At 39.1% G+C, this 14,006-nt stretch overlaps 1 protein-coding gene and 1 long non-coding RNA gene across 6 annotated transcripts in view; one reads left to right on the top strand and one right to left on the bottom strand.

Annotated features, from left to right (window-relative positions):
- The window catches only part of LOC105193913 (SAM and SH3 domain-containing protein 1), a 324,915-nt gene that overhangs the window by 43,780 nt on the left and 267,129 nt on the right, over positions 1–14,006 (bottom strand). For all 4 annotated transcript variants that reach the window (XM_026130583.2, XM_026130586.2, XM_026130584.2 and 1 more), the window contains exon 5: positions 8,054–8,196. In XM_026130583.2, the coding sequence (XP_025986368.1) occupies positions 8,054–8,196 (143 nt within the window). The remainder of the gene's footprint in view (positions 1–8,053; positions 8,197–14,006) is intronic.
- LOC120358136 overlaps positions 1–14,006 on the top strand; it is a 286,272-nt gene that overhangs the window by 60,107 nt on the left and 212,159 nt on the right. The gene's annotated exons all lie outside the window — the stretch shown is intronic.

Raw genomic sequence — 14,006 nt, 5'->3', positions numbered from 1 at the left:
TTAGCATATAAAGCGAGGTGATTCGTCTTATTTACGTTTGGGAGCCTTCTTCCATCGAATGTTTACAGGCCCCACCACGAATAATTATCCCGTTTAAGGATCTACTTTCTTTGATCGCCACTGTTATTCTTAAAGAGCTTCTGAAGTACTCGCGTATGCTAAACGTAGGTCTATTTAGTATTGTATTCAGCATAGTAATTTTAGAGAAAACAGGTGTATATACGCAAGGGATAATTAAAAAATACTTTTAAATACTTTCACTTTTGTTTCTCATTTGATAGTAGCAAATTTTTAAAGACTAGAATATAAAACAGATTTTTATTATATGTATATGTATCCTAGTAGAAATTAAACTACATGCCCGTCTGGTCATGAAATAGAAAAGTTGTGTCTCACATAACTATTATCTAATAATGTAACTCACTTCTCGTCATAACTATTTAATCTGTATCATCTTTTTCTTGTACCTTGTTATTTATTCAGTATACAGAGAGTGTATTATATTCTGATATACACTATTAGTGCTGAAAACCTATAAATCTTTAGTTACTAAACAGATTTTTGTATGAAATAAGATAAACTCAATCTGAATCTGATCATTGAAAACTGCTAGTGGCTTGACAGCGACTGATAAATTAGAAAAATTAATTTAATCAATACTGGCCATTAGATTCAGAATCAGCTCGGCTCTACTCGAGTAGTTGTATATAATTACATATATGTACTTCAATGTTTTTCAACCCAATTACTCTGCATATGAGATTTTAAAAAACAAAGGAAACGCGCTATTCTCTTCTCGAAAGTAGGTTGTGAAATAGCTATGAGCCTCTTGATTCGCTCTAAACCACTTTAAATTTACATATCTTTGCCGGCGGGCGTTGTACATCGCGTGCTTACTCATCGAGAGCACGCTATCCATTATAATAAAAAGCGCATCGCTCGCTCTTGTCTTTTTCCTTTTGGCGAAGAACGCGCGGCAAATCTCACGATAATATTCGACATCCACGAAAGCGTTCAAGGAAGAGGCGTACGGGCCACTTCGAGTGCCATTTTACAGACTCGTGATGTATCTCGCGCGTATTTTCGTTAATGCGCCCGTTCGCCTGTAGCAATGGCCCGCAGCGCATTTCGACGGCGCTGCGGACACGGTGACATCGTAACTAGATTAACAACGGGAGCGCGGAAATGCGCAAATCGGTGACTGCGATAATACACACGCGTACTCGCAATGCGCACCCGGTGGTGGTTCCGCACGGGCAAGATATCGCCGCGTGGGTAGGATAAATCCTAGTGGTACTCGACGTGAATTCTTCAAGTGTTGAGAAAAAGAAAAGCACAGTCGCGCTTCAATAGCTAGCAAAGATCGCGTCTCTTGTACCCTCTCGTGCACATCGCAAGTGCTCGTTACAGAATAAGAGAACAACGCATCGAGAGAGAAATAAATGTAGTTTCGCTTGGATAATTCTTTTTGCTTTTGTAAACGTTATTTATACGTTTATGTGCTTATCGCGGCATTGGAAGCACAACGATTAAAGAACATACAGAAAATACACGTTGTTATTTGCGTTTGTACTCTTCTCGCCCTCATATACACTTTGTTCCTTTTTAGAATATTATCCGACTTGAGTAGAATGTAGTAACTTACGTGTTAAGCTTGAAGCGTAATCTCCTGAAACGTGACCAGACTACCAGGTTAGATTTATGTTCACGTCAATCACGAAACGCATATTAATTCTTGCCAGATCCAACATTGGATTTCCCTCCGACAAGCATCACGGCTGAGTCTTTAATAACGGTTTCGGAAAGTCTTGACGTAGTCTCGCGAAGACTTTTTTTTACACTGTCAAAGTGTTATTTCTAATACTTTCATAATAAATGTTGCCGTCAAAAGTGGAATCAAGGCTGCGCCTCAATTGTGTTGTATTTACGACGTTCTATTAAAAATTTTATGACACAATCCCAATATTAAACGCGATAAAATTTATTGGATCTCTAATCTTGAGAGGGGACATTCCTCCCTCAGGTTTCCGAATGAGAGACAGTTCTTTCGATATTATATAATAACATTTTATAATAAAATAAACAATGCTGAAATATAAAATATTTAAAAGAAAGTTTCTTTTTTTGAAGAATCGTTTCTCTCCTAACTAGAGTAGAATCATACGAATTTTGAGCGGCCTTGATTGAAAGCAGATTAAAAATGAGATAAAAAAAAAATGTTCCGCTGCTTTGAAGGAATATCGCACAATGAGCATTCAAAGTATCCGAACGTCATCGGTCGCCGGAACGACCTATCAACCCCGACAACTGCAACGGCGCGGCGCGAGCTCTCGGCGTTGCAGTTGCGGTCACGCGAATCGCTCGGCGAGCAAGCGGGCGCGCGCGTTCGCGGTGAGTGTGCCATTAGATTCCCATCTGGGCGCGCACTACTACTACTGACAGCAGTCAGGCCCAAACAAGACGAATGACGCGGTGCGGTCGGTCGGTCGCGTCGCGTCGACGTTGCAATCGCGACGGGACGGAGGCACGTAGGATACGCGGGTCGGCGCACGGGAGAAGCGGTTCATACGGCCGCTGACAGGCCGCGATATTCCATCTGGCGGAATCGCATCCTCGGAGAACTCGTCGGACGTGGCTGGCTGACCCATCATAGTCGCGGGCAACGATCGTTGTTGGTAGCGATACTCGGCCGAGAGCGATGGATTCTGCCTCTCTCGCTCTCGCTCTCTCTCTCTCTCTTCTCTCTCTTCTCTCTCCCCATCTCTGTCGCTCTCATCGTATCAGCCGTTGCGGCCAGTAGAACCACCAGACACGGCGGTGGTCCACGTCAAGAGGAAGAGGCGAGCGAGAGCGAGAGCGAGAGAGAGGATAGAAGCCGAAGAAGAGAGAGCCGCGGCAAGAGAGATGATCAAAGCCCGTCCGCATGTCAAATGGAGAGTCCGACCTTTCCGTTCCAGCGATGGCTGACCAACTCAGATGATCCCCCGCTACCGCTGAGTAACCTCCTTCCTGGCGAATCTCACTTAGTCTCTCATTTCCCCTTTCTCTCGTTCCGTCTTTCTCTTTTGCCACCTCCGTCACCTCTGAAATCGCTGCGGCAGCGTGGAAACCGCAGTCTCGCTGCGGCTGCGACGATCCCCGTGTACGACATGTATCGGCTTCGCTTCGTGCCCGCCGGCATAATTCAATTTTCGTCACGGTGGATGCCGCCGGTTCGTCTCGCCGCTGTTGGTCGTTCTTTCGTCTTCGAGTGCATCGACTCGCGCGGCGCGGTCTAGTCCTGCGGCCTAGCCCGGCCGCGACGAGAAACGACGTGACTCCGAAGAGATCGTTGCTCCTTGAGAGCGAGCGGCTCGGCGGCCGGGCTATACCGAGGACTCTCGAGAGAAAATTTCATTCCAAGTACTATCGACGTTCCGGCTTTTTCAGAGGCGAGTGTACTGCTCGGCGCGCATGTTGCATACATTCATCTCTGCGACGTACCTGTTCTACTCTGTCGCGGATAAAAGAGAGCGACGCGATGGTAAAATCGGTACTCTTGAACTTTATAACCAGAATAAAGACGTATCGACCTATATAAATTCAATTTTCATTGATAAAATCGCCTCGCCTTTACAAAGTCACACCTAAACTTGGTTGCGCGATTGGCGCACGTTTTACCGTCGTCGATCCTGCGCCAGAAATATCAGGGGGCAGACAAAGATAATTGTTTGACAGAGTAAGATAGTAAAAACGTTTTAATTACAAAAATAAGTAAAGGATGGTACTTTGTTTTGTTGAGAAATTTAATGATAAACCAACAAACGTGTAAAATTTTTTAATGTCACCTATGAGCGAACCATTAAGCGTATTTAAATATATATACAAACAACCACACAAATCTGAAAAAACTTTAGCGAGAATTTAAAATGCTGAAATTTTTCCAGATTTATATTTATTTTTATTTCACGTACGCAATTCTATATTCATTTGTTTAATGTGCTTATGAATAAGATATATTATTAGAGCTAACCGCATTTAATTTAATATGTAGATTGATGTGTTATATATTTTTTTAAATAATTTACGCTTAATTAAAGAAATAGGAAGCTTTACATGTTAAATGTTTATTTGTATTTATGGCTAAAAGAAATGCCAAGTCGCAAAAATCTTCCTAGAAATGCGACGTTGTAAAAAGTTGCGACAGAAGACTGATTCCGCCATGCGGCTTCTTAAGATTTAATTTTAAAATCGTTTATGGATTCAACCGTTTAATTGAAAGAATGGCGAAGAAACATTCGGGATAAAAGACTGGGCAATATAATTAAATTTCGTTATTATTTGTTTCGGCAACTTTCGTGTTTGCATAATAAACAGAAGCGTTTTCATACGATATTGTGAAAACTTCACAAATTTTTCGCCACGTTTCTCTTCGCTCGCGCTCGGGCGAAGAAGGTAAAATCCATTTCCTCCCTGGTTCATGTATCCATATGGGTTCGTAGCGTCGCTGAAAAATACGCCGTTCACTTTATCGCCGAGCGTAACGCAAACACATTTTTCCGAATTGCATACGCATAAATTTACCTGCGCGGGTCAACGAGTTAACGTTCTCTGTTCGAAGATGCATTTACGCTCTAAATTCGGATACTGCCACAGTAGTGGACACACACACACACACACACATACACACACACATACGTACGCATGTATATATTTTAAACCAAGCGTGGGAATCTCATTGCTGGCACTTGCAGGCTCGCCGGCTGCCCGCATTATGCACGGGTGCAAGCGCGTGCACACACATTGATGCGGCCCGTGCACGCGGACAGAATACGCATACAGAGATCAAGAGCAACTCAACCTCGGCTTGTTTGCCGTTAATACACGAAAGCTACGCTACCGTGTGTCAGTATGCGTGCCTCCGGGAAATGTTCATTTACAGGAAACTTTTCATCCGATACTCGCCGCTGGTTTATAATTTTAAGCTTTGTTTACCTTCGAGATTTATTTACAGAAATCACGCGTCCCAGGAAACGCGTTCGTATACGCGTGTGATGATACGAGATATTACACCGAAATTTATCAAAATTTTGAAAAAAAAAAACGATATAAAAAAACAAACGCGCAGCGATTGTGATTTATCGATGTATCTCAAAGCTGTAATTTTGGCTATTTGCTACTGCCAATATAAAATATTCAGCTGTGATTATTTTTTTCTCAAATTTCCAATTTCGACCCATACGGAAAGCAGATAATATTAATAATAATAACTTTTCTATAAAAGCCGAAATTAATACGGAAATAACAGCTTCGTGACATTTTGTCCGCGGCTGCATTTAAATCGAAATTGCATTCACGCGCGAATTGAAACGTAAAATATTCATTTCCGTTGTTTTATATATGTTTCTGCTATCGAGTACTGTCTCTTACACGTGAGCTCCCGGATCGATATAATGGCGGCTATAATTTAATTACACTAATCGTGTCGCAATGTAGCAAGCTATACTAAAAGTAAGACCTAAGCCGGCGTAAATGATCGGACTGAAATTTCATTAGGAACGATACGAAACGCAGTCCCCGAGCTTATTTCGCGATAGCTCGGAATATATATTTCGGATTATATATGTGTATATATAATTTTGTGTGTATGTGTATGTGTGTGTGTGTGTGTGTGTGACACACACACACACACACATATCGAGCAACTAATCTACGGATAAAATTAGATGCACCCGCGACGGCGGGCCACGTGGGACGCGAAGTCGTCGACGTAGGTTAACAAATTGGCGACACATGGGAAATCTTAGGTGTCTTTACTTCTTCAGCAGCACTTACGGATGCATGGAACTCTTCTTTCTTTTCGCGTCAGAATTTTATAGAATTTCCCACGTGCTGCGGCGCGTTATTTTCATTCTCTAGGCTCGTAATCAATTCAAAATTTAAGAGCTCGCGCACCAGCAATATGCGCATGTAATTGCTGTTAAATAATATCTTGATGTACTGTAGGAATGAAGGATTTATACGTAGTGTGTGGGCACATAATTATTTTGGTAACCTACATGTTGCGAGGCAGACTATTGAAGCTAATGATTGCACTAACATATGTAGTAATTGGAGTTATTCGCCACTAATTATTTGAATTATTCACGACAATCTGTAAACTAGACCCCTTGCGATATCAATCGTGATTTATTATAACAACTTTCTAAGCAAGAAAATCCTTGTAAGAGATTTACGAAAAAAAGCATTCTATAAGAAAACGTGAAAGGTCATTCTTCTCTGGTTGAATGACTGTTCAAAAAAATCATGTTAACGATTGAGTTTCATTAATACTTTTTAATTGCAATTTATAGCATCGTGTTGTTGCTGGGATCGAATGGATCAACAGGGAAAGAGAAAGCAGAAGAAGAGTAGCTATTATCGTGAACGCGGTAAATCAATAATTGTTACATCATGTAGCATCACGCGTGCCGCGTATGCATCATGCGCCGCAAAACGATTAATAGTAGCTTTTTTTTTAATTGGGTACATTGGATACATTTTTACTGTATGAATTTGATGGAAAACATTTCGTTGAGTGAAACACGAGAATACCGCGAAAATAAACGGGCTGCGATTACAGCTGTCGCAATCTTCATTACTCAGATTAATGCGGAGAATCAATATTTCTTGCAAATAAAAATAAAATGTAATGCTCACTAAAAATTCATGAATGAAAAATTATGAAAAGTTGTAAAATTCTTATGAACGTGTTTCAATCAATAGCAGAATCGCGCGTTTTAAATGTAATTCATTTTTAATTTCCTAATATATTATGTATCTGATATCAATTTATATTTCAACGAGAATACAATTACATATCGTTTAGGAATTTTATGCCAATAATTTAAGATTTAAAATATGTGCGTGATTTAAGATTAATGATTTAATATATTACAATAAATTTTTAAATGTAATCAGTTGTTTTGTGTAAAACATCGGTATAAAATAGAAATGATTAATTAAACTAACAACAAATCTACAGATTAATTTTTTTTCATAATTCTTGCTATTTTGCGGTGTTTCTTAGTTGAAGAAACTATAGCAAAACCCCGGAAGCAGCCCAAGTACATTTTAATCTTGCAATTTTTCTTTCTCTCGGTAAGCATTCAAGACTCGGAAGTAATTTTTTTAATTCCTCGGCACATTAAAAAATGTCATCAAAAACTGGGGAGTAATTTTTAATTCAGTAATTCTCGATTCTAAGTATTATGTTAAACAGAGTAGAGATGGTCCCGACAAATAAAAATTATTTCATTTGGCACTACGTAATATTTCATAGGACAGCGAAAAAACGAATTGCCATTGAGGCGTACATTCAAATTGAGCTCGCATTTGGCCATCGAACGGCGCAATTCGCGTAAAAGACGAGTGATACCGCGTCAGACAATGACTTTTTGAAATGACGAGAGATGCAGCGTACCAAAAAATAGCCGTGCAAATGGATTAGAACTTCTCCAAGCTCCGTCATTCGTGTGTCGGCAGTTGGCCGTTGGCTGGACGTGCTTAATGAAAGCGCGAGCGGCAGCAACAGCGATGGAAATTACCTTGCGTGTAGTCTTGTCAAGAAGCACGCGCGAGGTTTAATATTTAGTCGTCGGAATCTCTCACGCACACGATAACGTCGTACGGTCACGCAATTACGTGACATTGATTTACGCGAACGCGTTTACGACTGCGGATCGGCGAAGCGGGATTAGAGAGGGGGTGCCGCGCGCGAGTTGGCTTCTGTAAAAGTTATTCTCACGCGACGAAACTTGATCCTTTGAGATAAGCGCACAATGATCAAACGCAAAGCCGAGTTATTTCATCTCGTTTGTGGTACATCTGGCGACGAAAGCTAATAAAATGAATTGAGAGCGCTGGAATTAAAAATTTCGAAAGTAATGTGTATTCCGTGTATCATTCTCGTCTGAGCGCGGTATTTTATAATTTCAGATTTCAATAAAATTCAATTTAGCACGGATCGATCGGTCCGACGAGATATCATCGTTGTCTTTTCAAACACAATTTTTAATATTATGTGAGCACTTACTCTTTGCGGCACGCCCATTCTTGCGCGACCATGCCTGGGAGATGATTGCGCCTGCTGGCCTTGTTTCTCTTTCCTATGTGTCTTCAGTCCTCGTAGCAATCTCGAAAACGTTGTTTTCTTCTTGCTCGTATTTTGTCCTTGCTCTGCAACAACGCGGAATGATATAAATTATTAAAGAGTAGATATTTAAGGTAATAACGGAATATTATATGGATTTAATGCTTAATAGGATATCTGCTGACAGAGGCAAATATTTTCTCGATTATCACGTACAATAATTATTCATCGATTTCTGTTTATTTATTTATTTATTTTCAACCTCTCGTTTGATTTGGCGTATATTAAAACGAAGAATTATGCTTTTGCAATTTAAATCGGCCGATTTTACCAATTCGTTTTAAAACCATATTGTTCATTCGATCAAAATTTTAGAATGTGACTGATCAAGAATGAACAATCGTACAAGCAAATGAAAATTTATATTTCGATTATTTTCATTTCAATACTTGAACAAACGGAATCGACGATATTACATTTGGTGCGGTAGTAAAGATAAAAAGATTTAGTTGGATATTACAATATCGGAACATCAGACACTTATATTTATCAGACTAAAGTTTTAAATTACTTTCGATGTTTGCGAATATTTTTATTTTATGAATTACTCTGCACGGATTACAAAAGATGTATGAAATCAGAAACTCGAAATAAATTAGAAGTTTCTTTCCCCAATTCGGAGTAACGAAATTATTTTAGGGAAGTAATCATTTATGGGGTTATAACGTTAATTTCGTTATTGCCTGTAATAGATTGAGAAATCTGTCAATTTCGTAATTTTGATTTCCGATCGTTTGGAGAAGTCTGTGCTAATATAAATTTTTCGAAATTAGAAACGAGTTCGAAATACGAAACGCTCCGATTACATTTTCTAAATCAAACACGATACGTTCATTTATAAATTATATTTTGTTTAACTTATTCCCGTTCTCTAAATAAACTCGTGCCATTCGTTTATTGATAAATGATAAGACGCTCTACTAAATCAATATGGACAAACTTCTATAAATATACGCTCGCGTTGAACTTTTCACGATTATCGCAATTTAGCTAGCCACGATCACCGGTATTAGCGAATTAAATTGGACTAAAGCGAGCTTTAGTTACCATTTAATGACCGATGTGTGAAGATCTTCCTCCAAAATTCCCAATTTGAGTAGACACGCCACGAACTACTACCAATCTCGCAAATAATCGAATAAATCTGGGTTGCCCGCAACATCGCTATTCATTAACGGATAATTCAGATGTGCCGTTAGTTATCCGATCGTCCCCTCACAATGTCGATATATTGTATTAATGTCAACGCATCCGTTTATTAGCACTGTCATAGCGCTGCTTAATTAACAACCTTTACGACGTGGGAGGTAGCTGAAACGAATTATCAAGCTTTGAATGGAACGATCATCATCAAAGCTACCTAGGCTTTCGAAAATTAACTATTACGTACGCATTATGAACAGAATAGACATTAACTGGTACTATTTTCCTAGATATTTTCAATATACAGAGAAAAAACGGTTTTTTGCTTTTATATATATATATATATATATATATGTGTATATATATATATATATATATATATATATATATATATATATATATATACATACATTGCAAAAAAGATTTGGTAATAGTTACTAAATATTGAGTGACATAATGTCAATTAAGTAGGTTATTATAACTAAAATATAATTTTACTTTTCTAAATATATTACAAAATTTGATAATATAATTGACCGTTTAATAATACTTACAAAATATTTAGAAAAGTAAAATTATTTTTAGTTATATTAACCGAATACTTTATTGGCATTATTTCGCTCAATATTTGGTAGCTGTTACCGAACTATTTTCTCAATATATTATAGAAATAAATTCTGATGAAATGATCCATTTTATTTTTATTATTGATTATAAATATTGTACTTTGTTCCAAACCTGAATTGCCTCAAATCATTACTTTCATTGTTACGTAAAAGTCTTCCGACTTCGCATCGCACGTTTCCTCTTTTTTTTTCTCAATTCTTTGTCCACCAAAGAAAAACATTTAATAAATTTCGTGCCTGTGCTATTCGAACAGTTAAATTAAAGGTAAACGGTACGCGTGTACCGTATTTGCAAAAACATTTCACAGGGAAACCAATAAAAGGCATTAATGTCGTTGAGATCGTTACAGAGCACCTAGTTATGTCGTGGCACGCGTAATTACAACAGTATCGTTAGCCGTACAACGTCCCGATAGCGATAGTATTACAAAATGGACTTAATACGCGGGCGGTAAACTGAATTTTCCCCGGCCAGGCGACAAAGTGTTTACCGGATGGTTACTATTGGTTACGACATCCGAGTCGACATAACCAGCGATATCGTGATTTAATCAAGGACCATCGTAAAGCAATAATTAATGCCGCGCTGTATCGATTTCGGGCGAAGCGACGCGTTAGGACAGTGTAACGTGTTAATTAGGAGGTCGTGGCGGGGGCAGGAGATCCGCTATTATGCATGCACGTATTTACGTAGAAAATTATTCGCGCGAGGAGGAAAACGAATTAACGTTGCCGCGCAATTATTACGGCCCGCATTTTGCAGCGAGCGCGCGTCCGCTGTTTCCGCAATAATGGCATCGCGTCGCCACGTCGCGGATGCGCTATGCCGGCTGCGGAAGCTGTGTGCGGTGACAAACATTAGACGAGACTTTAACCTCTTTAAATTGGCCTTCGCAGCTGCCGCTGGACTTGTTAAGTCTGACATTTTCGAGTGGTCGCGTACTGTATTTATTGCATTCACGCTTCCACGATATTAACCCTAACACTTGATTGCAATAGATTTATGTGATAACTTTTGCTATACTAATATATTCAAATTGGTGCGCGGAAACTAACAAAAATCCTGTGGAAGTTGCATCATCTTATTATCGCGGCATTAAAAATTTTTTTTGACTGATTTTACTCAAAAATTTCTCGTAAGATTTTATTGATATATATTTTTTTTCAACTTTGGATATATTTCAGTAATTAATATTACATTAACTTTTCAATTTTTAATAACTGAACTGCTTAGATCCCGACTTTACTGATACATTTTTATATTTACACCTGGAAAGTGAACGTTGCGATACTGGCCACTAAAGATTAAAACTAATTTTTACATAAATCGCGTCACTTCCAACGAATTGAGAAACCAATCTACTATCGCTGTCACGAAATAATTCGTTTATTTACGCAATTTAAGAGACGTTACAAGGTTCTTCCGTTGTACTCCAGTGTATTTCCGTATGTGGGTGAACGGATTATCGTTACCTGGCAAAGGGTCCACGAGAGGAAAATAGCAGGGGCTAATTTCCGAAATCGAACCAGCTGCAACGATCGCGCACCCGTTTCTTCACCCGAGCCGCGAGAAAGCGGGCGGGTACATCCATGAATTCCCCGGAAGCCACTATTATTCTAGAGAGGATCGTACGTATTTTACCCGCTGGTTGGAGGGCGGCGGCGGCAGCGGCGGCGGCGGTGGCGCGCGAGGAGCGATATGGGCAAAGAATACAAGAGACTCGCGGGACCACAGGAGTTGGAATGTCGTCCCGTAATATCGGAAATATATCGCCCGGGCTGTAACCACAAGTCATGTTCAATCGAATGAATCGTATGGAATAAAAATAAACCTGCCTACACCGTGGAGACGGCGAAAGTCCAATACCCTCTTCGGCGGTGGCAGTGGCGCGGGTTACGCGCGGATGAACGGGGCGGACGCGGTGGAGGAAGAAATTCGAGGAAGAGGAAGACACCGAGGAGAGAGAGAGAAGACCCGCCGCTTTCCAGAGGGTAGGCGGTGGCCCAGGAGGGCCAAGAGGAGGGAACGAGACGGGGGATCGAACAAATGTTCCGGCGGCACATGCATCAAATCCTGAAGTTGCGTGAGAGATGGAGTCCCTGCTTGCTCAGCGGCGAGCCGCGATAAAACGGCCGAGCCGAGTTCACCCTCTTCATCGTCGTCGTTGTCGCCAAGTCGAAACGAAACGTTCGAGCGTTTGGTACTTAGCGTGCGCGAGTGAAGGACAGGATGTGTGCAAAAAGTGTCCAATATAGGGTAACTATTACGACTAATATAGGGTAAACGCAGATAACATGGGGTAGGCAACTAAAATGAAATAGGGGCTTATTTTTTAAAGAAAACACTGCATTCAGACGGCAATCGCTGTAAGGTGATGCAAAACAAGCTATAATAAACAACCTCACGTAACGACTTTTTTTATGCAAATATTTATTTTTCTGCTCTTGGAGATATCACAGTATTCACAGAAAAAAAATTAGTATCAAATCAACAATTCATTGTTTCATATATAAAATCTTCTTGGAAGAATTTATATTCTTAAACAGACATAATTTGCTTGCATGAAGAAAATTTTTCTCTCCATGTTTTCCTGTGTGTTGTTTTAGTCGTGTTCTCATGAGTTAAAAAAATTCTTTAATGTGTATATTTAATAAACAATAACGTTGTATAATATAAATAATTGTTATGCCGTTTAATTATAATCTTAATTTCTTTATTGATACGAGATTTTGTTTGTCAAATCAAGATGAGTAGGTAATATTTATATAGGAGTGATGCTAATTTAAATATTCCATATTACCTGCCTTATTCCGTGATAAAATCCAAACGCTCTTGAATTCAATGCTACGGATCGACAAAGATATTTTTCTCTCGCTTGCGTTCTCACAAAATTTTGCAGAATGTCGCGATAATCGTTCGTAATGTTTTCTGCTTAAGCGATCAATGTCGATCAATGTTTGCGCGCATCCATCTTGCTGGCGTCGATACGAGCATTCTCACCGCCAAGGAAGTCCGATGTCGAGGGTAACAGCTGACGGGCTGTGCGGGAAATTGAGACGAGAAGGAAACGGGAAGGAGATCCCAGAAAGGGAAGAGAATACAAAGTTCTCACTGCTTGACGAAATTTTTGTTGTCGTCACTCTTAAAGGGTATCTTCAATTACCGCGGTATGTTTCGTAATTAAATTTCTTGCCGTCCTACAGAGAAATCTGTAATCACCCAAGTTTATATCAGGGAAGAACAGATATTAAAAAAATATACATAATAAGTGTTCTACGAACTTTCGTTTATCTTTATAATAGAACTTTTACAAAAAAATTCCTTAAAAATTAATTATAAATTTACTAAAAACTCTAAAATTATAGTAACATGTAAAATAATACTTTTTAAAATGTGCTTTTTATATTTTTCTTTACTAGTGTCGCGAATGTAATTATATATATTTCATAAAATGTTTAACAAAAATAAAATCAGAAGATGTACAAGCAATTTCGTTCTAAATTAAACTTGATACTCAGCAATTATTAAACGACTAATTCAATTAATTTTAAAAAAATAAATTTTTCAGGAAAACGTCTTATCAATAATAATGTATACTTCTTAGAATTCAGAATAATATAATCTAATAATTATAATAATTCATATGAATATCAGCGAACTCTAACTTAACTTATTTTTATTAACTTCAAAAAATCTAGAATATAAAAAAAATATTTAATATCTTAAATCAAGGCTCGCAATTATTTAGTTATTTTCACATACTGAGATATTCCAGCAATGATTAACCGTGATTGTGACAACATCCCGGGAATTACTTTGTAGTGCCGGGAATACCTTTGCGAATAGGACATAAACACCTCCGTACGCCGTTCTGGCGGCGATACCTAGGGTTACGGAGAAACGAGAAAGGCGGTAGATGCAGAAGTGAGAGCAAAGTGAGACACGAGGAGAATAGCTGCACCAAAAGACAAATACGGCGCCAGACTCGGTTACGTTACAGCCGGCTGCATCCGCGCGCGACACTCTGTACGCTTGCCCTGGATCTCGCTCTCTTATTCCTCTTCCG

This window comes from Solenopsis invicta, chromosome 6 (genome assembly GCF_016802725.1).
Source record: "Solenopsis invicta isolate M01_SB chromosome 6, UNIL_Sinv_3.0, whole genome shotgun sequence".
In the NCBI taxonomy this organism is placed as follows: Eukaryota; Metazoa; Arthropoda; class Insecta; order Hymenoptera; family Formicidae; genus Solenopsis; species Solenopsis invicta.
This window is presented reverse-complemented; position numbering and strand designations above follow the sequence as displayed.